At 37.4% G+C, this 23,131-nt stretch overlaps 1 protein-coding gene across 5 annotated transcripts in view; it reads right to left on the reverse strand.

The window, feature by feature from the left end:
* HTR4 (5-hydroxytryptamine receptor 4) overlaps nucleotides 1-23,131 on the reverse strand; it is a 186,170-nt gene that overhangs the window by 120,464 nt on the left and 42,575 nt on the right. For 4 of the 5 annotated variants that reach the window (XR_009694198.1, XM_061151678.1, XM_061151680.1 and 1 more), the window contains exon 3: nucleotides 13,091-13,160. The exons of the other annotated variant lie outside the window; for it this stretch is intronic. Coding sequence is in view for 3 of the 4 variants with exons in the window: in XM_061151678.1 (XP_061007661.1) it covers nucleotides 13,091-13,134 (44 nt within the window). In the remaining variant the exon portion in view is untranslated. The remainder of the gene's footprint in view (nucleotides 1-13,090; nucleotides 13,161-23,131) is intronic. 5 annotated transcript variants of the gene reach the window in all.

Here is a 23,131-nt window from a genome sequence, read left to right on the forward strand (position 1 = left end):
TTAACCAATATGATAGGTATCAGATGGTATCTCGTGTGTGGTAGTAAGTATTTCCTTGTGAGATAATGTAGACTTTCATTTATTTATTGGTCATTCAGTTTGCTTTTTCAAAAAAATTCCCTATTTCTCATTTTCTGGTTGTTTGTTTTTTTTCTCTTTGTAGGGACTGTATATTCTGTGCACTAATTCTTTCTTGGTTATATGGTTTACAAATATAAATATAAACTATATAAATATAGTTTGGCTTGTTTTTTTTTAATTGTGTTTTAGTATATTTGCCATATAGAAGCTTTAATTTTAATGTAATGAAACATAGCAATCTTTTATTATTAGGTTATGATTTTTATGTCTCATTAAAGATGTTTCTTCCTATCCCAATATCATCCTAGGTCTTTGAAATATCCTTAGCTCCACCTTGTTCTTATTTCATCAAATCGTTACTATTATTATTTTATTTTCATACAACAGCATAACAGATACTTGCTTAGTATTATCCATATGTTCATCAAATTCTTTGCTTGATATTGCTTTTTTCATTGTATTTCTACTTTCTGGCTCAGTTTCCTTCTTCCTAAATTCCACCCTTAATACTTAAGTAAAGGACTGACAATGAGTACATCGAAGAATATATTGTCACCCTGCTTATTTAACTTATATGCAGAGTACATCACGAGAAATGCTGGGCTGGAGGAAGCACAAGCTGGAATCAAGATTGCCAGCAGAAATATCAATAATCTCAGATATGCAGATGACACCACCCTTATGGCAGAAAGTGAAGAAGAACTAAAGAGCCTCTTGATGAAAGTGAAAGAGGAGAGTGAAAAAGTTGGCTTAAAGCTCAACATTCAGAAAACGAAGATCATGGCATCTGGTCCCATCACTTCATGGCAAATAGATGGGGAAACAGTGGAAACAGTGGCTGACTTTATTTTTCTGGGCTCCAAAATCACTGCAGATGGTGATTGCAGCCAGGAAATTAAAAGACGCTTTCTCCTTGGAAGGAAAGTTATGAACAACCTTGACAGCATATTGAAAACTTTGTCCACAAAGTTCCATCTAGTCAAGGCTATGGTTTTTCCAGTGGTCAGGTATGGATGTGAGAGTTGGACTATAAAGAAAGCTGAGCGCCGAAGAATTGATGCTTTTGAACTGTGGTGTTGGAAAAGACTCTTGAGAGTCCCTTGGACTGCAAGGAGATCCAACCAGTCCATCCTAAAGGAGATCAGTCCTGGGTGTTCATTGGAAGGACTGATGTTGAAGCTGAAGCTCCAATACTTTGGCCACCTGATACGAAGAGCTGACGCATTGGAAAAGACCCTGATGCTGGGAAAGACTGAGGGCAGGAGGAGAGGGGATGACAGAGGATGAGATGGTTGGGTGGCATCATCGACTCGATGGACATGGGTTTGGGTGGACTCTGGGAGTTGGTGATGGACAGGGAGGCCTGGTGTGCTGTTGGTCATAGGGTTGCAGACTCGGACATGACTTAGCAACTGAACTGAGCTGAACTGAAATATAATTGCTCTTGGTCTTGCCTGAAATGTCTTTTTTTTTTTCCAAAATTAAAATCAAAAGATTTTTGATTGGATACAGATGCCTAAATTATTTCCCCTCAGCTCTTTGAAGGTAATAGTCCTTTGTCTTCCTGCCTTTATTGTTGCTGAAAGTTTGCTGCTGTTCTGCACTTAAACTTATTCTTCCCTCTGATAACTTTTATTAAGTCTTCTATACATCTTTAATGTTGCACAAGTTCACTAAAATGTGATTACAAATGCATTTACTCTTCATTTAGTCTGATTAGGACGCATTATGATTCCTATACATTAATACTGATCTCCATCAATTCTGGAAAATTTTCAGTCATAATTTCTTGGAATATTACCTCTCATGACTGTCTTATGGTTTTGATTCCTTCTTTTATAGTTTTATGCATTGTAAGCAATTTTTTGTAGCTTCTATTACATTGGCCTATTATCTCAAGTTCTCTAAGTTAAAATCCTATTGATTTGGGGGTCTGTTTTACCTGGAGAATCCCGTGGACAGAGAAGCCTGGTGGGCTGCTGTCCATGGGGTCGCACAGAGTCGGACACGACTGAATCGACTTAGCATGCATGCATGCGTTGGAGAAGGAAACAGCAACCCACTCCAGTATTCTTGCCTGGAGAATCCCATGGAAAGAGGAGCCAGGTGGGCTGCTGTCCATGGGGTCGCAGAGTCAGATACAACTGAAGTGACTTAGCATGCATGCATGCATTGGAGAAAGAAACAGCAACCGGCTCCACTCAGTATTCCTGCCTGGAGAATCCCATGGACAGAGGAGCCAGGTGGGCTGCTGTCCGTGGGATCGCACAGAGTCGGACATGACTGAAGTGACTTAGCATGCATGCATAGCATAGCATGACTCACTGAAAGCAATCTTTTCCCTCATATACTTTGAAGTTTGGGACTAAGTTCATCTTTGGTGGGACTTTGTGAGAATTTTAGACAACCTAGGTTCAGCATGTGTCTCTCAGAAGATATCTGAATTTTCTTCAGGTAGGAGACCTTCCAGGTCCAATTTTATATTTTCTTGGCTTGCCAGTTACTGGACTAGTAAAGTAGCAGAAATTCAAACCTCACATCTACCTTACAAAATATGACTTTTCATCATTTGCTTCAAAATTACTCTTCCTTCTGATTTGATTCCATTAAACTAAGAAAGTAACACATCCTTCTTAATATGCCTTTTATTTCTTTACTCCCTCATCAGGAATATGTGAGTCCTACAGCTTCTCTTACCATTTTGTTTTCTGGAATGCATTTACTTTCCTCCACCTCTAATGCAACTACTTTAGTTTTTAAATCTCATATCTGAAATACTGTTGTTGTTCAGTTGGCAAATTGTGTCTGACTCTGCTACACCATGGACTGCAGTACACTAGGATTCCCTGTTCCTCATCATCTCCCAGAATTTACCTAAGTTCATGTCCACAGAATTGGTGATGCCATCCAACAATCTCATCTTCTGTTGTCCTCTTTTCCTTCTGCCTTCAATCTTTCCCAGCATCAGGGTCCTTTCCAATGAGTCAATTGTTCGCATCAGGAGGCCAAAATATTGGAGCTTCAGCTTCAGCATCAGTCCTTCCAAAGAGTATTCAGGGTTGATTTCCTTTAAGATTGACTGGTTATAACTTCTAGTTATTCTCTCTGCCACAAGACTTGACTTCTAACTTATTATCTGTACTGCAGCCAGACCGATCTTTCTAAAACTCAAATCTAATTACATCACTTTTCTGTTTAAAAACCTTTACAGTCCCTCTATTGCCTCCAAGCTAACACCCAAAATCTAAGATGAAATTCAAGGCCACAGATAATCTGAGCTCTCTTTTAAGCTTTCATCTCTTACCAATTTCCTCTCAATGCCTCCAAATGACCAATGCCTCAACCATCCTAAATTTTTAATCTACTTCAGTTCCCCAGAATATAGTATTTTGAATATACTAAAAAAAATCAATGAACTGATCCATAAAGTCCAGGTGCAAGCTTCTCAGTATGAATTATTGTCATATCTTTCCTGACAATGAGACTGTTATTTTTCATTATGCTTAATAGTGAAAAGACATTAAATTGTTGTAGTCAGCAACAATAGTCTACTTTTTACGTAATTCTAGTGGAATTACGTACATTTGTTCATATTCCAGTCATAGCATAATATATAATAATAATAATGTATTTTATGTCCTATAAATATACTCTCAATGGCAAACATAATGATAGATTCTTCATAAACAGATAAAGACTCTAATGCTGGGAAGGATTGGGGGCAGGAGGAGAAGGGGACGACAGAGAATGAGATGGCTGGATGGCATCACCGACTCGATGGACATGGGTTTGGGTAGACTCCGGGAGTTGGTGATGGACAGGGAGGCCTGGCATGCTGCGATTCATGGGGTCGCAAAGAGTCGGACACGACTGAGTGACTGAACTGAACTGAACTGAAACAGATAAATGCTTTTCTTAAGGCAAGTGAGCTCTTAAAAGGGAACTAGCTTCTTAGATATGATTGGAAACTATCAGAGTAAAAATGAGAGGTTCTTTCAGCATTCTGTACTTTAGTGTTATATGTGTGTGTGTGTGTGTGTGTGTGTGTGTGTGTGTGTGTGTGTGTATAAAGCTACCTAGTATTATAATAAAGGTAATTCAGTGGGAAAAGTAATGAAATCATTGACTATAAGGACAAAAAGTGACCTTAGAGATAATTTAGGTCCATAGTTTCTCGAATCTGTTACAAGTCAGGAAACTTAAAAAAAAAGAAAAACTTTGAAATTCAATATACAAGACAAATGCATGTCAATCTTTTCTTGTTTAATTTAAAGTATAGGGCACTGTAGCCCTTGGCACATGTAATCCTTTTATCCTTTGCCAGAAACACAGAGGCTATATAGAGCCAAATTTAAAAATCATTCATCTACCCCAACTCAGTCACTGTGCAAATGAAAGAACATAAAGCCAAAAAGACAATGATGTACTCAAGGTCACACAATTAGTCAAAGATAATACTGGCAATGAACTCCATCCCCTGAATCTTCACGAACTGCTATGGCTATGACTCCTATTTTTTAAAAAACAATAATATCAACCTAATCTCAGAAAATCAATAGAATTTCTCATTTCTCATCTTCCATAAACAGATTAATGCTATAAAGTAACATATTTCCCCCTGTATTTACTATCCAGAAGCTTTGACATAAGAAATAATTTCTACTCATTGTAGAAAATTTCAAAACTGAAGACAAGCAAATACATAAAAGATTGAGATCTGCAGAAATTCCACCTGGCAGAAATAATCACTGAGGCTTTTTTTTTCTATGCAAACATAATTTCTTTTAGCCAAATAGTATCATACAAGGGTTATTAGCTAGCATTTATAGTTGCAAACAGCAAAATACTCTTCAGCTAATTTAGACAGAGAAGACATTTATTAAAAGATATTAGGAAGTTTCAGAATCTCTAGGAAGATAAAAGAGTTAGGGTTGGAGTCCAGTTGACCAGAAAAGGCACAAACAACATTATGAGACTACTTCAGGGAAAATTTAAACATTGCTACCACCTCTGGGCACATAAGCCACAGTTCACATTCTGGTGCTGGGTAGGCATTAGAGCCAATACCACCTGTACTGACCTCCTGCCAAAGCCAGATCCTCCACTGCCTCCCAAAGCCAGAAAATGGATTTCCCATAGCATCTGCACTCTCATATTCTTCTCTTCCAAATACTTCACTGAAGTGGATTTGACTAACAGCATCCAGAACACAGGACACACTCTACTCACAAAGAACAAAAATGCCCCAAACACAGGAGAGCTGTTTAAAGATCTTACAATATAGTGATATAACATGTGTTGTTATTGTTTAGTTGCCAAGTCGTGTCCAACTCGGTGACCCCATGAACTGCAGCACACCAGGTCCTTCACCGTCTCCCAGAGTTTACTCATACCCATTGAGTTGCTGATGACATTCAACCATCTCATCCTCTGTCACCCCCTTCTCCTCCTGCCCTCAATTTTTCCCAGCAGCAGAGTCTTTTCCAATAGGTCAGCTCTTTGCATCAGGTGGCGAAAGTACTGGAGCTTCAGTTTCAGCAGCAGTCTTTCCAATGAAGAGTCAGGGTTGATTTCCTTTAGGACTGACTGGTTTGATCTCCTTGCTATCCAAGAGATTCTCAAGAATCTTCTCCAGCACCATAATTCAAAAGCATCAGTTCTTCAGTGCTCAGCCTTCTTTATGCTCCAACTCGCATATCCATACATGACTACTGGAAGAACCATAGTTTTGAGATCTTTGTCAGCAAAATGATTTCTCTGCTTTTTAAAAATATGCTGTCTAGGTTTGTCATAGCTTTTCTTCCAAGGAGCAAGTGTCTTTTAGTTTCAAGGCTGCTGTCAGCATCTGCAGTAATTTTGGAGCCCAAGATGACAAAATCTGTCATTGTTTCCACTTTCCCCCCCTCCATTTGCCATGAAGAAATGGGACCAGATGTCATGATCTTAGTTTTTTGATGCTTAGTTTTTTTTAATTTTTATTTATTTTTATTAATTTATTTATTTTTTAGTTATTTAGTTTTTTATTTTTTTAATTAATTTATTTTTTTATTTATTATTTAGTTTTTTGATGCTTAGTTTTTTTTATTTTTATTTTTTTATTTTTATTTATTTATTTATTTTTTAAAATTTTTAATTGAAGGATAACTGTTTTACAGTATTGTGTTGGTTTCTACCAAACATCAACATGAATCAGTCATAGGTTTACTCATGTCCCCTCCCACTTGAACACACCTCCCACTTCCCTCACCATGAATGTTGAGTTTTAAACCAGATTTTTCACTCTCCTCTTTCACTTGCAAAACATTTGTAGCAGGAGAAATTTTCATATATTTCTGTTGCTTTAATTTATGTTGTTATTGTTTAGTCACTAAGTCATGTCTGACTCTTTGTGACCCCATGGACTGTAGCATGCCAGGCTTCCTTGTCCTTCACTGAATCTCAAGTTTGCTCAAACTCATGTCCATTGAGTCAATGATTCCATCAAACCATCTCATCCTTTGTTTCCCCCTTCTCTTTCTGCCCTAAGTCTTTCCCAGCATCAGGGTTTTTTTCTGAGTTGGCTCATCGCATTAGGTGGTCAAAATATTGGAGCTTCAGCTTCAGCATCAGTCCTTCCAATTAATATTCAGGGTTGATTTCCTTTAGGATTGACTGTTTGGTCTCTTTGCTGTCCAAGGGACTCTCAAGAGTCTTCTCCAGCACCACACTTCAAAACTCTCGATTCTTTAGTGCTCAGCTTTCTTATGGTCCAAATCTCACATTCGTACATGACTACTGGAAAAACCATAACTTTGACTATATTGACCTTTGTCAGCAAAGTGATGTCTCTGCTTTTTAATATGCTGCCCAGTGCTCACTTCGGCAGCACATATACTAAAATTGGAATGATAATATGCTGCCCAGGTTTGTCATAGCTTTTCTGACAAGGAGCAAGCATCTTTTAATTTTATGGCTGCTTTAATTTATACTGACATCATTATATTACTAACCTGCTGAGACTGACACACTGACCTATAAAATCACCTTGCTTAAAGCAATGAAAATTGATTCCAAATGTAGTAAATAATTCATTTGTCCTGTGATCTTAAAAAATATTCACAACCTAAAAGTTGAGAGCTATGTTTTATTTGGTGGAGATTTTTAGGACTTCAAGCCTGGGAGACAGCATCTCAAGTAATCCTGAGAGAACTGCTCTGAGGAAGTGAGGGGAGGAGCCAGGTTATGAAGTTTTGCAACACAAGGCAGGTAGTCTGAATATCAAAAGATTATTGTTAATAAACAAAGTCAAATATCCCAAGCTAAGGAATTTAGCAATTTTTTATGTATGGGAAGATACAGGAGCCTTGGCTCACTGAAATCATTCCTCTGATATGCACCTTAGCTATCTGGGGCCAGTATCCTGTTTTCACGTCCTGAGTTTCCTCAGGGCTCACCATAGGGAGTGGCTGCAGTCTGATGCTGCTAAATAACAGGTATTCTTTCCTTCCTGAGTTCCTTCAGTGCTCACCAGCTCACCATCCATGGTGGCTGCAATTGCTGGTGAATGTGACACCCCTGTTCACTGATACAGCAGGAAATACTCCACTTAATCCTTTCCTATTCATTTATGCCAGATATAAGAGATAATTTCTAAATTTTCTTTGGACTTTACTTACTCCATCCTCCAGCATTCTCAAAAAAAATTTTATTTAAAAGCTCTTTCCAATTTAAATATTATAAATTCTAAAAATGATACCAATGATTTACAGGGATGAAATCCATAAACTGTGGGCTGCATGAGTTAGAGTAGTGACACACTTATTTATTGCTATGACTAATAATCATTGCAACATTATGCTTTTATCTTTCCAAGTTAGTTAAAAATATAGCGCAAAAGATCAGTTGCTTCAGATACCAATCTGCAGCCCACAGACTTCCAATCAAAGTGTGTGGCTGGCAATCAAACACAGTATATGGCATTTCTGCTTCTATGACAACCTAGAGCAGCAAATAAGGACATGGTAATTAAGCAAATACTAATGAACTGTCTTACAACCCAAAATGTATGGATTGTAGTTATTTGACATCCTTTTTAAGTGATAAGCACCACATGTGTGACAATGTGCTTGTAAAAGCTTTAGGACATGGTGATAATGGCCTATTAGTAGTCTCTGAAGGTATCCCAGGAAACTCTTTTTTTACCACTCAGTTCAGTTCAGTTCAGTCGCTCAGTCATGTCCGACTCTTTGCGATCCCATGAATTGGAGTATACCAGGCCTCCCTGTCCATCACCAACTCCCAGAGTCCACCCAAACTCATGTCCATCAAGTCAGTGATGCCATCCAGCCATCTCATCCTCTGCCATCCCCTTCTCCTCCTGCCCCCAATCCCTCCCAGCATCAGGGTCTTTTCCAATGAGTCAACTCTTCACATGAGGTGGCCAAAGTATTGGAGCTTCAGCTTCAGCATCAGTCCTTCCAATGAACACCCTTTAGGATGTTCTCCTTTAGGATGGACTGGTTGAATCTCCTTGCAGTCCAAGGGACTCTCAAGAGTCTTCTCCAACACCACAGTTCAAAAGCATTGATTCTTCAGCGCTCAGCTTTCTTCACAGTCCAACTCTCACATCCATACATGACCACTGGAAAAACCATATCCTTGACTAGACGGACCTTTGTTGGCAAAATAATGTCTCTGCTTTTTAATATGCTATCTATTGAAATGGAACAATTACCTCTAACTCATTAACAAATAATCCTAACTCAACATCCTGAAACAAAAAGCTTCAATTCAGTCATTCCCTTAGGTCAACCCTAGATTGGGTCTCACTGTGCACCATTCAAAGTTCAGTTCTTACCCAGGCATTCAAAGCTCTTGACTAAATGTTATTGGAAGCAGAGAAAGGTTTATTTGAGACTACTTAAGTATCTGTCAAGCTTGAATCCAGTGAACTCTAGTGAGATTCTGAGATTAAGAGTAAACAGTAGGACTAGGAAAAATGTAGGTGGAATATAACAGTCAGAAGGAATGAGGAAATGAGAGAAAAACAGATTGGGGTGGAAGGGAAGGGGGATAAAGAATTGGAATATGAAGGTGATGCTCAGAAGGCTGGAGTTGAGATTGGAGTAAGTGAAACTAGTGAAGGTTAGTGGTCAATGAGATCATCAAGTCATGTAACTTAGCATTTTAAAAAAGTGATGTGGCACATGGCACATACTAAATAAACTTTTGTTTAATAGTTTCTAACCAAATCTCCTTCTACTTAAAATAAACCTACTATTCAGCAGTATGGCTAATGTCCTTGGGCCTGCCTGCCTATTAGCTTTCCTTATGGTAACAAAATTCATGTTGAATCATAGAATGAATCACTGGTAGAATTACTGGTGGGTGATCCAGACCTTCCTTGAACTTTAAAAAAGATGAAGACTCTAAAACAATAAAATACATCCAAGAAAACAGATGACAAGATGGACAGAATTTCATAGTAAAAAACTTTATCTTTTTTAATTGAAATGGAAATTCTAGATAATTAAAATTCAATTATTGAAATTAAGAATGTAAGAGATGGGTTGGGGTCTTCCCTGGTGGCTCAGTCAGTAAAGAATCTGACTATGGGAGACCCAGGTTTGATCCCTGGGTCAGGAAGATTCCGTGGAGAAGGGAATGGCTACCCACTCCAGTATTTTTGCCTGGAGGATTCCATAGACAAGGAGCCTGGTGGGCTATAGTCCACGCAGTCACAAAGTCAGACACGACTGAATGACTAACACTAGAAGAGTTTAATAGCAGATTTTATATGAATGAAGAGAAGATTAAAAATCAGGATGATAGGTAAATAGAAAAATGCTGACTGAATCTTGCAGGTACCCAAAGCTAGTGCTCTGCGACAAACTGGAAGGATGGGGTGAGGAGGGAGGTGGGAAGGGGATTCAAGAGGAAGGGGACACATGTACACCTATGACTGATTCACAATGATGTATGGCAAAAATCATCACAACATTGTATAATTATCTTACAATTAAACTAAATAAATTTTAAAGAGAATTTAAAAATACTGAATAAAAAAAATAACATGGAAATAGGATACTTTGAAAAGGTCTAATATAAATGAAATCAATATTTGAGGAAAAAGTGAAGAGAATGAAGAGGTAAAGGCATTATTTGAAGACATTTTAAAAACTACTCAACTACATCAAACTCCAGATTCAAGAAATACTAGCAACAAGATTTATACCAAACTTCTCAACAGTAAGTATACAAACCAAAAGACAATAAAATATTTTTGCAGTGCTGAAAGAAAACAGGTGTCAGCCTAGACATTTTGTATCCAGTGAAAACATTCTTAAAAAGTGAAAGAAAAATAAAAGCACTTTCATGCAAGTAAAATTAAGAGAATTTGTCAACATTAGTCCTTCACTAAAGGCAATCTTAAAGAGAGTTCTCTTTATGAAGGAAAATGACCACAGAGAAAAACAAGGGAATATGGATGAGAATAAGGAAAAATGGGAAGGCTAAATACACACATAAATCTAAATTACTTTTTACTATACAAGCAATACATAACGTGATGTTTATGTAGACAATATTCAAAACGTAAACAAGGAATAAATATATGGGAAAATAAGAATTTACGGTTGTCTGAGAAGTGGTAAAAGTACAAATTTATGACTTACAAATTTAGGAATGTGTTATTAAATTCTAATAACATATTAATGCATATTTTAATCCCTAGGGTAATGACTAAAAGGATGTACATCTAACAAGCTAATAAAGAAGATAACACAATAATTAAAAATAAAATGTTAGTTCAAAATAAGGCAGTCAAGCAAAGAAAATAATAAAATAGAACAACTGGAAAATAAAAGTTAATATAATAGTTAATATAATAATATAATAAAAGTTTACATAATAGTTAATATGATAGACAAGTTATAATATTAATTATATTATAATTATAATAAATAGTTAATATATCTTTCAAGTATATTGGAAAATAAATAGTTTAAATACACCAATAAAAAGGAAAAGATAAAAAAAAAAAAAAAAAAAGGAAAAGATAGATGACTAAAAATACAGGCTGCTTATAATATAGTTTAAGAACACAAGTAAAATATAAACATAAATATAAATACAAATAAGTTGACCCTTGAATAACAGAGCAAGACTGTGTGTTTCCACTTATATGTGAATTTCTTTCAATAGTAAATACTATATGATCCACAGTTGGCTCAATCCACAGATGTGGAATGGGAGATGCAGACCAACCACGTATACCAAGGGCCAACGATAAATTATACACGGATTTTCAATTGCAGGGTGGGTCAGCATTCCTAACCTCCACATTGTTCTAGCGTCAAATTGTATTTACATTAATACATACCATATGCACATATATACATGACATTACCTAAAAGAAAACTGGCAGAGTTGTTGTAACATCAGAACAGATAAACTTAAGGCTAAAAGTATTTCAGAGGTAAAAAGAAACATTTCAAAATTGTAAAACTGCCAATTCATCAAGAAGATACATTTATTCCATGTTTTTATGTATTTAATATCATATCTTCAAAACATATACAGTAAAGAAAAAAGAGACAAAATTAAAAGGCAAAATAGATATATCCACAATCAGAGAAGGAGACATTAATGACCTCTTCTCATGAACTGGTAGCAAAAAAAACAGATTTAAAAAAAATCAATAAGGACAGAGAATCTAGATTAACAAATGTGGCCTAATTGACACATACAACACTGTATCCAACAATGACAGAATTTTTTTTTTCCAAGTACACATGGAAATTTATCAGACTGACCATATGCTGATCAGAAGCATATCTCAAGAAATTTTTTGAAAAATTAAAACACTCAGAGTAATCCACTGACCACAGTGGAATTATACTAGAAATCAGTAGCAAAACAATTAGAAAATTTTAAAAAATATTTGGAAATCAAGTAGTATGTCTTTAAATAAACCATGGGCCACAGAAGACATCAGAATGGGAATTGAAAGTATTTTGAGCTAAATAAAAATTAAAATGTGACATATTAATACTTGTGAGACATAAATAAAGAGGTACTTAGAGGTAAAGTTATAACCTTAAATGCACATGTTGAAAAAAGCATTTATTCAGAACATAATAAAAAATAAAAACTTAAGTAATTTAAATGTTCACCTAAGAAGTTAGAGAAACAAAAACAATGTAAAGAAAGTAGAATCCTAAAGAAAGTAGAATCCCCAAAAAAGTAGAATGAAGAAAATAGAAAAAGCTAAAGCAGAAATTAGTTAAATTAAAACAAACAATGCAGAAAATTAACAAACCCAAACTTCCTTCTTTGAAAAGACTAATAAAATTGATCCAAGACAGACAACAGACATTATTAAAAAAATTTTAAAGAGAGAGATAAGGCACCAGTTATTAGTGTTAGAAATAAAATATGGAACACATCAGAGACACACACTGTGTGTGTGTGTGCCAGTCGCTCAGTCGTGTCCAGCTCTGCGACCCCATGGACTTAGCCCACCAGGTTCCTCTGTCCATGAGATTCTTCAGACAAGAATACTAGAGTGTGTTGCCATTTCCTCATCCAGGGGATCTTCCTGACTCAGGGATCAAACCCACATCTCTTATGCAGGTGGGTTCTTTACCCCTAGCGCTACCTGAGAAGCCCATGTAACCTTAGGCAGTCTTTCAACCTCAACTAGCAAACTAGGGATAGAGGAAAATTTTCTTAATCTCAAAGAATATCCTACAATGATATTGTAAAACAAATATCATATTTAATAGGAAGATTGCGAAATCTTTTCTGTAAGATGAAACCCTGGACTTCACTGGTAGCTCAGACAGTAAAATGTCTGCCTGCAATGCAGGAGACCCAGGTTCAATCCCTAGGTCGGGAAGATTCCCTGGAGAAGGAAATGGCAACCCACTCCAGTACTCTTGCCTGGAAAATCCCATGGATGGAGGAGCCTGGTAGGCTATAGTCTATGGGGTCACAAAGAGTTGGACACGATTGAGTGACCTCACCTTACCTTTTCTGTAAGATCAAAAAGGCAAAGATGTTCACTTTCACCATGTCTATCCAACAGTGTGGTGGAGGTCCTAGCCAGTATAATAAAGCAAGAAAATAAAATACAAAGATAGGAATGAAAAAAGCAAAACTGTCATTGTTTGCAAAGAAATCTGGTTCTATATATATAGAAAATCCAAAATAATATGAAACAAATTGATCAAAGAATTTAACAAATTTGCTAGATACGAGGTCAATTTAAAAGCAAATTTTATTTCTATACATGAGCAACAAAATAATTAGCATAAGAAATTTCAAATGATGCTATTAACAGATGCACAATCATACATTAAATATCTTGAATTACAGTAATTAAGACTGTGGTGTTGGCATAAGAATAGACCAATAAAGACTAACAAAAGAACACAATGGAATCCTGAAGCGGACTCCCATCACTGACTTAGAATACAGAGTGCAATGGGTGAAAATGACTTTTTTAATGAATAGTGCTGGGTCAACTAAATATATATATTGAAAAAAATTCATTTTAACTTTTGCCATATACCATATGAAAAATCAGTCCCACATGGATTATAAACTGAATAATGAATAATAAGGTATCTTCAGAGTATATCTTCCTGACCTTCAGGTAACCAAAGATTTTAAAAAGTACTAACCATAAAAAATGCTATTGATAAGCTGGATTGCATTTTTAAGAACTTCTGTTCATCAAAAGTCACCTTTTAGAGAATGGCAGAAGATATTTATAATACATATATCAAGAGAAAAAAAAGTTTAATCCAGAATTGTAGAAAGAGTCTTTAACAATCAACAAGGAAAAGGCAGTCAATTCAATAGTAAAATGGGCAACAGACTTGAACAAAAGTTTCATTAAAAATACCACCATTGGCAAGGATATGAAGCAATTAGAACTCTCATATACTTTTATAGGAAACTGATAGTTTCTTCTAAGGCTAAAAACATTCATATCCATGGCCCAAGCAATCTCACTGCTAATTCATGCACAGTACAAACAGGTATGCATATCCACTCAAATAAAAAGTCTGTAGAGCATTAAACATGATAGCCTAAAATTGTAAACAAAGAGTCAACAGTAAAATGAATAAATGAATTGTGGTATACTCAACACAACAGAATACTTAACAGCCTTGAGAATGGACTAACAACTTCTACAAGCAGCAAAAGGAATAAACATTATAAAGATATCTCAAAGATAAAATGAGTAAATACAGAACCTACAATTCCATTTATATGAAATTCAAAACTAATTTAAGATGTCATATGGTGGGAAAATGGATACCTTTGATGGGGAGGGATAGTAACTGGGTGTTCTGGTGTAGGAAACACATTTCTTGATCTGAGTTTAGGTTACATAAGCCTTTTCATTTGAGAAGATTTATCAAGGTGTACCCTTATCTCGGCACATTTCTAGGTACATTTTATAATTCAATAAAAAATTTACTTAAAAATAATTAGCCACATTTGCTTTTCTCATCAGGCTCTTCCTCAATCTGTTTTCTCTTATGCAAGTCATTTCCTAGTCCTCCTGATTTCTTCCTTTGACTTTATAATCCAATTTTCATTTGAAAAGATTCCAGAAACACCTTTATCAAAACTGACATCTTAACAAGATAATAACGCCACTTACATAATATAGAAGGTTACAAATACAGAATGCTTCATCCCTCATATAGCTGTAACTGTTGTAAAAACAGTAAAATCACAGGCACAGCTGTTTCAAGAGTAACACTTTCTTCTACCACTTCCCCAGGCCAGCTGGGTAGGAAGATGGAGAAGATGGCTGGCTACATAGTTCATTAAATGAGAAGAGAAAGGAAAGCATTTTGCAAACTGTAAACCACTAAGCAAAGTAAGATATTACTATACCCATTCCATTCCATAGCTCAGGCAATATAGAAACTCACTGAAATATCTCACATAGCCACAATAAAGGGTGTTGGCTCAGCTGAGTATTATGACCAACTGGACCCAATGGATCTAACATGGCCAGGACATGTTCCTGTGTGTTCTCTTGGGGTCTCTGTTTTTCTCCAAATGTTTGAGTCCTTCTCTGCTACTGCAAGCTAGATTTTCCTAAATAAAGAAAACAAGTATCTGACAGTTCCTGATCCTCATACTCCACAGCTACCACTATGAAGGAGGGTAACATACATTCTCAAGCCTGTACATAATGATGTTTAAAAACCAGCTTTTGAAGTGTTGTAAATTTTATTATAATTTGTGTATGTGATGCTATAGATTAAGTCTGTATATAATATTTAGTGGCGGGAACCTATCTTTAAATATATATATATATGCTGTGCTATGCTAAGTCACTTTAGTCATGTCCCACTCTTTGTGACCCTATGAACTGTAGCCTGTCAGGCTCCTCTGTCCATGGAATTCTCCAGGCAAGAATACTGGAGTGGGTTGCCATTTCCTTCTCCAATATATACGTAAGAGGGGTATAAAACTCAGTTGTCACCTCCATGGATTAGCCTCATATAAAAAATAATAGCATGTTGGAAGTATGCAACTTTTAGTTGAAGGATGTGGATACTCTAGCTATAAAGCCTACCTGGCAATGTTTCTATGCCCCTCTCATTTGAGCAGGGTTCCCGTAAACCATTTCTGAAGAATAAAGCCAGTCCTATCTCAGTTAAACCTTATTTACCATGGGAGAAATAAAAAGGTATTCAGGGGCAAAGCACTAACTTTGAAATCAGCTTGATCTGGACTAGTGTCTAATTCTGTTCCTTCCTCTTCAGAGAAGTTGATTCATCTCTCAGGCATTCAATTCCTCATTTATAAACTGAAATAAAATACCTGTGTTTTTAACACAGTACCGAGGCATATGATATTTACTTCTTTTCTGTTTTCTCAGAACACCACATAAACAAAAAATGCAGTGGGGCACAGACTGGACCAGACAACCTGAGACAGTTTCAACACTGACCTAGCCTGTCCAATTCTCCACCGTCGGAAGTGATAATGAATGTTGTACAAGGGCTGTAATTTATTGAAGATATTAATAGTTGAAGGAAATAAAATTAGTAATTTTCGATGTGTCTTTGTTATTTTTATACCCTTCTCTCCAGTATCCTTTCACCATTTTTCTCCTAACAGGGCCTTAAATCGTTTTGACAAATTTCTCCACTCCCCCATTCAGTCCAAGTGGCGTGGAGGAGGGAGGGGCACCACTTGCCTTCAGAGATAAAGCATGTGACTCAGGCCCAGTCAGTCAGAGAACCACATTTCTCTGGCAACAGTGATGAAATGAAAATGATGAAGGAAAATGATGATGAAAGAAAAAATTAAAAGTACAATTTTGATTCAATGGTTCATCATTGTGCATATGATCTAAGTTGGTCCATTCATAAGAATAAGGATACATATGTAGGAGCTACCAAGAGAAGATTCTCTATTTTTCTTCTTACAGTGTTTGAATACTTAGAACATAAAACTTAATTAAGTTCTATGGTTTAAACTCCACCTTACTCAATAGGTGAGCTAATGTAGAAGTGAAAAAAAAATAAACTTATTTCTTTAGATTTTCAAAGTTAACTTGGCTAAGTTTTACACTGCCAAGTCCCTGATCACTGGATTCATCAGAACACTGGAGGGTGACAGCTAAGATTATGAATCGTCGAGAAGCCTATATACTTACTCTGTACTAACTACAACTAGAAACTTAGGTAGTCTGGATCACACTCCAAGATCTGAACTCCACCCAAAAATACAGTCTATATAGTTTTGTCTGGATGAAGAGCTATCTTATCAAGAAGCAACTATGGCTATTTTGGAACCCAACGAGTAAACCTGGTTTACCTTTGCACTTACTCAACTAGTATTTATTGGGCATACACTGCGCTAAGGATTTGGCTAAAACAAAACAGCTTCTGCCTTCATAGATCTTAAGACCCTGCAGAGAAAACAAACAGGCAATTATCATATAAAATCATAAGTATTATAATGAAGTATTAGGGGGACACCTTGGAAGGTTATTTAACCACCCAGGCTTGGGTGGTCTACAAAAGCTTTCTGGTAAAATCAACATGTAAGCTGAGACCTGGAGGATGTGATATAACTTAATCAGGTAAAGAAATAGAGAAGAATGCTCTCAATAGAAAGAGAATGCAAGATATGGAAAAACAGAAGTACTTCACAAGGACTGAATGCAATCAGTAAAGGGGAGAGTGGTATGATGCAAGAGAGACAGACCAGGGGCCAAATTGCAGAAATCATTAAAAGCCATGTTAAGAAATTTGGATCTAATCTGAGAACCACAGAAAATTGATAAAGGTTTTTAAGTAAGGAAGCAGTATAACAAGATTCATGGTTTAGAAATGTCACTCCAGATGCAGTGACAGAATGGAATGAAGGGAGATGAGAGGAAAACATTTCCATCAGTCCTCTGTGTGACCAACGAAGAGGCTTTTGCAGTAAGCCAGAAGAGAGTCGATAATGTTCTAAGAGACAGAAGCAGTAGGACTTAATATTTGATTAGTTTTTGAGCCTGCCTGATCTTCAGCTATCAACTCCTAGGTGGCTAATCAAGATGATATATTTTATTAAAGGTTTAAATACAAAAGAGATTCTTATGTCAGGTAGGGGACTGGTTCACATCACTCAGGATCCCTTTCAAGTCTGCAGTACATTGACTTTGTGCTGGCAACAGGGATTAAGAGTAAATAATTACTTATTCACTGATTTCTTGGATAATAGAAGTAGGGATCCCCCTGTTGCCTGAAAATTGGTAAACGATTAGACATAAAAATAAAACATACTACTCATAATGAAGTTGCACTGTGCACTCATTTAACTAACCCTGAGAGAAAGGGAGGGGCCAATTGAATTCTGCAGGCATTCTGCTCACTGCTCCACTGAATGACCACTGCCCCCAAACAAGCGTGAGAAGGGAGCCAGGTAATCAGCTGTTCATTCAATCAACTTGACTCCCACTGTTCCGCACTGGGTACAAACCTTGCCACTCTGGTTGTAATTCTGATTACAATCAGAAATACACAGAATCAGAAAATCAAAAATACACAGTTTTGAGTTTCTAAGAACATGCTTTCCCAAAATATAAGACAATTGCTTCATATTGTTCTCAAGGGAAGAAAAATGGTGATGTAGGTTTACTGAAAGACGGCATTTAATCTCTACTTTTGTATACTGTACTTTAACTTTTATAGCTTAAGGAATTTTTAAGGATGATTTTTTTTTTTTTTACTATGAAAATACAACTTAGGCACTGACCTTAAAAACCCTTGAGTGAAATTCAACTTCAAGGAAAATAAATAATGGAATTCACTATCCTAAAAGTTGTAGAACCTAAAAATTCCAATTGATATCAATTTTGTAAGTTCCAGAAAGGTTATGAAAAAACACTAGAAAGGTTTCAGAACAATGCTAATATGATGTTATCCTTCCAAAAAAAAAAAGAAAACATCGTTCGTCACAACTATCCAAGAAAAAGAATCAATGGGGTTTTCTCGCAGCCCTCATGACCTTGCAGATGGATATTCCTGAAGAAATGAGTTCTATGACTGCTTTTCTTTCCAGCTGCTCAGGTAAAATGTGACTCAGGACTTTCATTTGTCAGTCAATCCCTCAGGTGAAACAAAAAATATTTTTGTAAAATGCTCCCCTGCCTAAATCTACTCAGAGCATATGATTTAATTTGCAGTTGAGAGATACAGTTTGGGCATTTTCTTTTTCATTTTGTTTTCCATAGTCTTTCTTTCCCTTTCCTCTTTCTATTTTTTGATATAAAATAAAGGACAAGACTCTGTAGTGATTAAGAAGCAAACATAGCAATTCCACTCATGTTGCTAGGCAACAAGGGCCATGTATGAGCTCAATGAATGGATTCTGAGCATCTGCGCAAAGGAGAAATAGAAGGAGCCTATGAGTGAACTGTCTGGATAACTGCAAGGGTTATTACTTTTTGACATACATGCTCCTGGATTTTCCTGAGAATGGAGAAGGCACACTTATTTTAAACCTTTCTGGTGGTTTATTTTTCCAAGATGTGTTGAAAATTGTCTTCAATGGAAGGTTGGCACAGTATGCTATAATGATTATCAGCTCAAATGGAGAAAGTAGGTAAAAATGATCTCTGTTTCTATTTGCCAAGTTTAAGTATGCATTCCCCATAACTCTGGCTATTCCAACAGCCTTCAACCTGATCCGTATTTGTTTCCTCCCCATCCACACCAGTTCATCTCACCTAACTGATTAATTACAAGGATGTTTTCTATCATTTTCTATCTCCTTACAAGCAACTTCCATCCCCTATGATCAGCATTTACCCTATTCAGTTGTGGTGAAAAATAGAACATTGTTGACAATAATTAAGTCTGGTTTATTTTATTCTTATTATAAAGCAGTGCATAATCATTAACAAAAAGCAGAAAAATAGAGATACATAAATGAATATCAACATCCATTATCCCATTCATGAGAGACAAACAACATAAATATCTCAATGCATATCAATCTAGATTACTTTCTGTGCATGTACACACAGAATTTTTCCTTACATAATTGCATCACCTGTATACAATGAAGTCATAAAATCAACAAGAGCCAACATAGTATTTAATGGCTTCTATACCGTGTTGGGCTTCCCTGGTAACTCAGCTGGTAAAGAAGCTGCCTGCAATGCAGGAGACTCTGGTTTGACTCCTTGGTCAGGAAGATCCACTAGAGAAGGGATAGGCTACCCACTCCAGTATTCTTGGGCTTCCCTGGTAGCTCAGATGGTAAAGAATTCACCTGCAATGCACAAGACCTGGGTTTGATCCCTGGGTTGGGAAGATCCCCTGGAGGAGGGCATGGAAACCCACTCCAGTGTTCTTGTCTGGAGAATCCCTAGGGACAAAGGAGCCTGGTGGGCTACAGTCCATGAGTTCTCAGAGTTGGACGCAACTGAGCAACTAAGCACAGTATATAGCACATACTATGCCATAATAATTTAACCATTTCCACAGAACTTGGGATAATTAACAGCATAAATGACCAGCTGCAGATATTTTTACTAATCTCATTACATTGTTTTGTTCATCTCCTGAATACAACCACCGCTAGCTTTGTTAATTCCCCAGTCTCACATCATTACTTCCTTTCCATCTTTACTAGTATTAGCCAGTACAAGTCTCTTACCTGATTTCTTACAATTATGAATTATTTAGGACTCTCTTTGGTATTCTGGCCTGGAGAAGTCCATTGACTTAGTCCATGGAGTTGCAAAGAGTCAGACACGACTGACCAACTTTTTCGCTTCACTTTGGTCCTAAATGTCAGAAACCCCAACTCAAAGCGGCTGAAGCAAAAGTAAATGTATAGCTATACAGTCGAAAGTTTCACTAGCAGGGGCTAACTGAATGCATAGTGAGATCCATGAACTCAAATAAAATCAATGGACAAGGCCTCACTCCCTCTACCTCCTGGCAATTCCTTCTTTTGTAAAGGTTTAATTCTTGGGAAGGCTTCCCCTTAATAGTGACCAGATGGCTGGTCGACATCTCTAGGCTTCTACATTCTCAGGAATTCCAAGGGAAAGAGCATTCCTCTGATTTAGTCCTAGAAGTTACTCTGACTGTACCTGCCTGAATCAAACACTGTGGCCAGAGGCCAGGTGCTCTGATGAGGGCCAGGCCTAGAGGAAATGCCCATCCTGGAGCCTGGGGACAAAGTCTACCACATCCAATAACCACAAAGCGCAAGAGTCAAGGAAGGGTCAAAGCAAAACCAGGGTGCCATTACCAGGGAAAGTGGGCATAGATACTGGGCATTGAGGAACAACAGCTGTTCACTGCCATTATCCTCTGTGCCCCACTTGCTCCTTCAGATCCACTCGCCACCTTTCTCCACCTGGGCTCTGTGTAGGGACCATATCAATCAGCTCCCTTTCCCCTGGCTTCTGGTTGGGTTTAGTCAAAAGGGGAGTGAGGTCAGAGAATATCTCCAACTCCCTCCTTGCTAGTCTCCAGTTGGCAGCAGCTGTACCCCCATACTAAAGATCACAGCTCCTCTTGGATGAACTTCTACAACCCGCTGCAGGTCCTCTTTGGGTTCTGTTAACAACTCTCTTTTCTTTGCTCCTCAAACATACGGGTGGTAACAGCTCCCTGCTGTGTGAGCTCCAGGATACTCCACTACCCCCTGTTATTTTAACCCTGCACAACTTTACCTCATTCAGATTCTCTTTCCTGGGGACCTTGGCAGGTGCAGCCTCCAGCCAGGTTGCACAACTTATCACTGCTCCTTCAGATCAACCATAAATCCGGTTAACCATTAAAATCCTCATTCAAGAAATAAATGTGAACACTGAAAGTTCAAGGCTAAGGGCTACAGTCAATTTAATACAAATCAACTGTCACTGTCATCTAAGCTTTGGCAACCAAAGAAATACACTGAAGATTATAACACATACTAATCATTCCAGCTGCTTTCATATTTGTTGGAGGCACTAGTGGTAAAGAACCCACCTGACAATGCAGGAGAAGTAAGAGACGTGGGCCAACTTGGGTCTGGAAGATCCCCTGGGGAAGGCATGGCAACCCACAACAGTATTCTTGCATGGAGGAACAGTATTCTTGCGTGTTCCTATGGACAGAGGAACCTGGTGGGCTACAGTTGATAGAGTCGCAGAGTCAGACACCAGTGAAGCAACTTAGCATAGTACATCTAGAATATACCTTATGAAGGTTATACATTAATGCTGTTGATCCAGCTTTCCTAGTAAAAACTGAAAGGAAGGAAGGAAAGAAGGAAAAGAAAAAAGAATATAGGGATAAAGAGTTCTGACTTTGGAGTCAGTAAACCTGAAAACTCAACCCAACTTTGCCTATAACAAAGATGTTGGGGTCTTTCACTGGGTTTCATTGTCCTGATCTGTCAAATACTGGGATTTAAATAATATTGTAGTTATCGTAATTATTGTAGCTCGTTAAGTCCTAACAAACTACAATAAATGATGTCTGTAAAACAAATGCACTTACAAACACTGCCAGTTCAAAGAAAATAAAGATACTTTACTAAGTTGGAAAAAAATGTCTCTCCTGACCAAGAAAAGTAAATTCTTTTTGAAAACCAGGCATTCATTTAAGTTAATAATGGAACGGAAACCTGAGGCACTGACCTCAATTCAAAACAAAATTGTTTTTGTTAGGCTCCTTGCCTCAGACCAAATTTTATGTAGAGACACTGTGGGGCTATCAATAGGGATCTGCAGTGAAGCCCAAGAGAAGCACTAATGAAGCCAGCAGGAGCCCACACAGCCTGGCCATGGACGCAAAGCAAGATTAGAAATACAGCTGCAAGTCTGCAAAGTAAGGAGTCTCTGCACTACTTTGCGTAGTTTCCCTGGCCCAGCCAAGATCGTGGAAAGCTGTAGGAGGAAGATCAAAAAAAGGCTGAAGCAGGAAACGAGCTGTAACTTGACAGAGTCACACACACACACACACACACACACACACAACAGAAAAACATGAAACATATCAGGTCTGAAGAAGGAGCATGGAAAAAGTAGCTTGTTTATTCAAGAATGAGGCAGTTGATATTATTAAAAAGGATTTTAAAAAACCTTTTAAGCTCTGAGATATTTCATGGTAGAAATATCCATTATAAATAGTCAGGTATAAGAACAGGCAATAGACAGAGTGTGGGAATCTAAGCTTGTGTGTATATTGGGGGAAAACAGAGGGGAAGATTTAGCTGTTTACTCAGGAAAAGGTCAAGCAAGGACAGGATACCTGTAGCAGAACCCAGTGAGAAGAATACAGAGAAGAAATCAGAGGCTGAACTATGTGCATTGGCAAAATGGTTTCAAATCACTTGCCCAGTAACTGGTCATTTGGTAGTGTCTGCCTTAAAAACTTCTAAGAAGGATGGTAAGGTCACAGGACCAGAACACAGGAACACAGAGCAATAAACTAGTCTGTAGCATCTGCAGTTAGGGTGAGGGGTGGGGGTAAGAATGGAGAGTGGTGGCTCTTTTGAGTAATTTGTTGACCTTGGAATATGAGTTCTAGGG

The sequence above is a fragment of the Dama dama genome, chromosome 9, assembly GCF_033118175.1.
Source record: "Dama dama isolate Ldn47 chromosome 9, ASM3311817v1, whole genome shotgun sequence".
Lineage (NCBI taxonomy): Eukaryota > Metazoa > Chordata > Mammalia > Artiodactyla > Cervidae > Dama > Dama dama.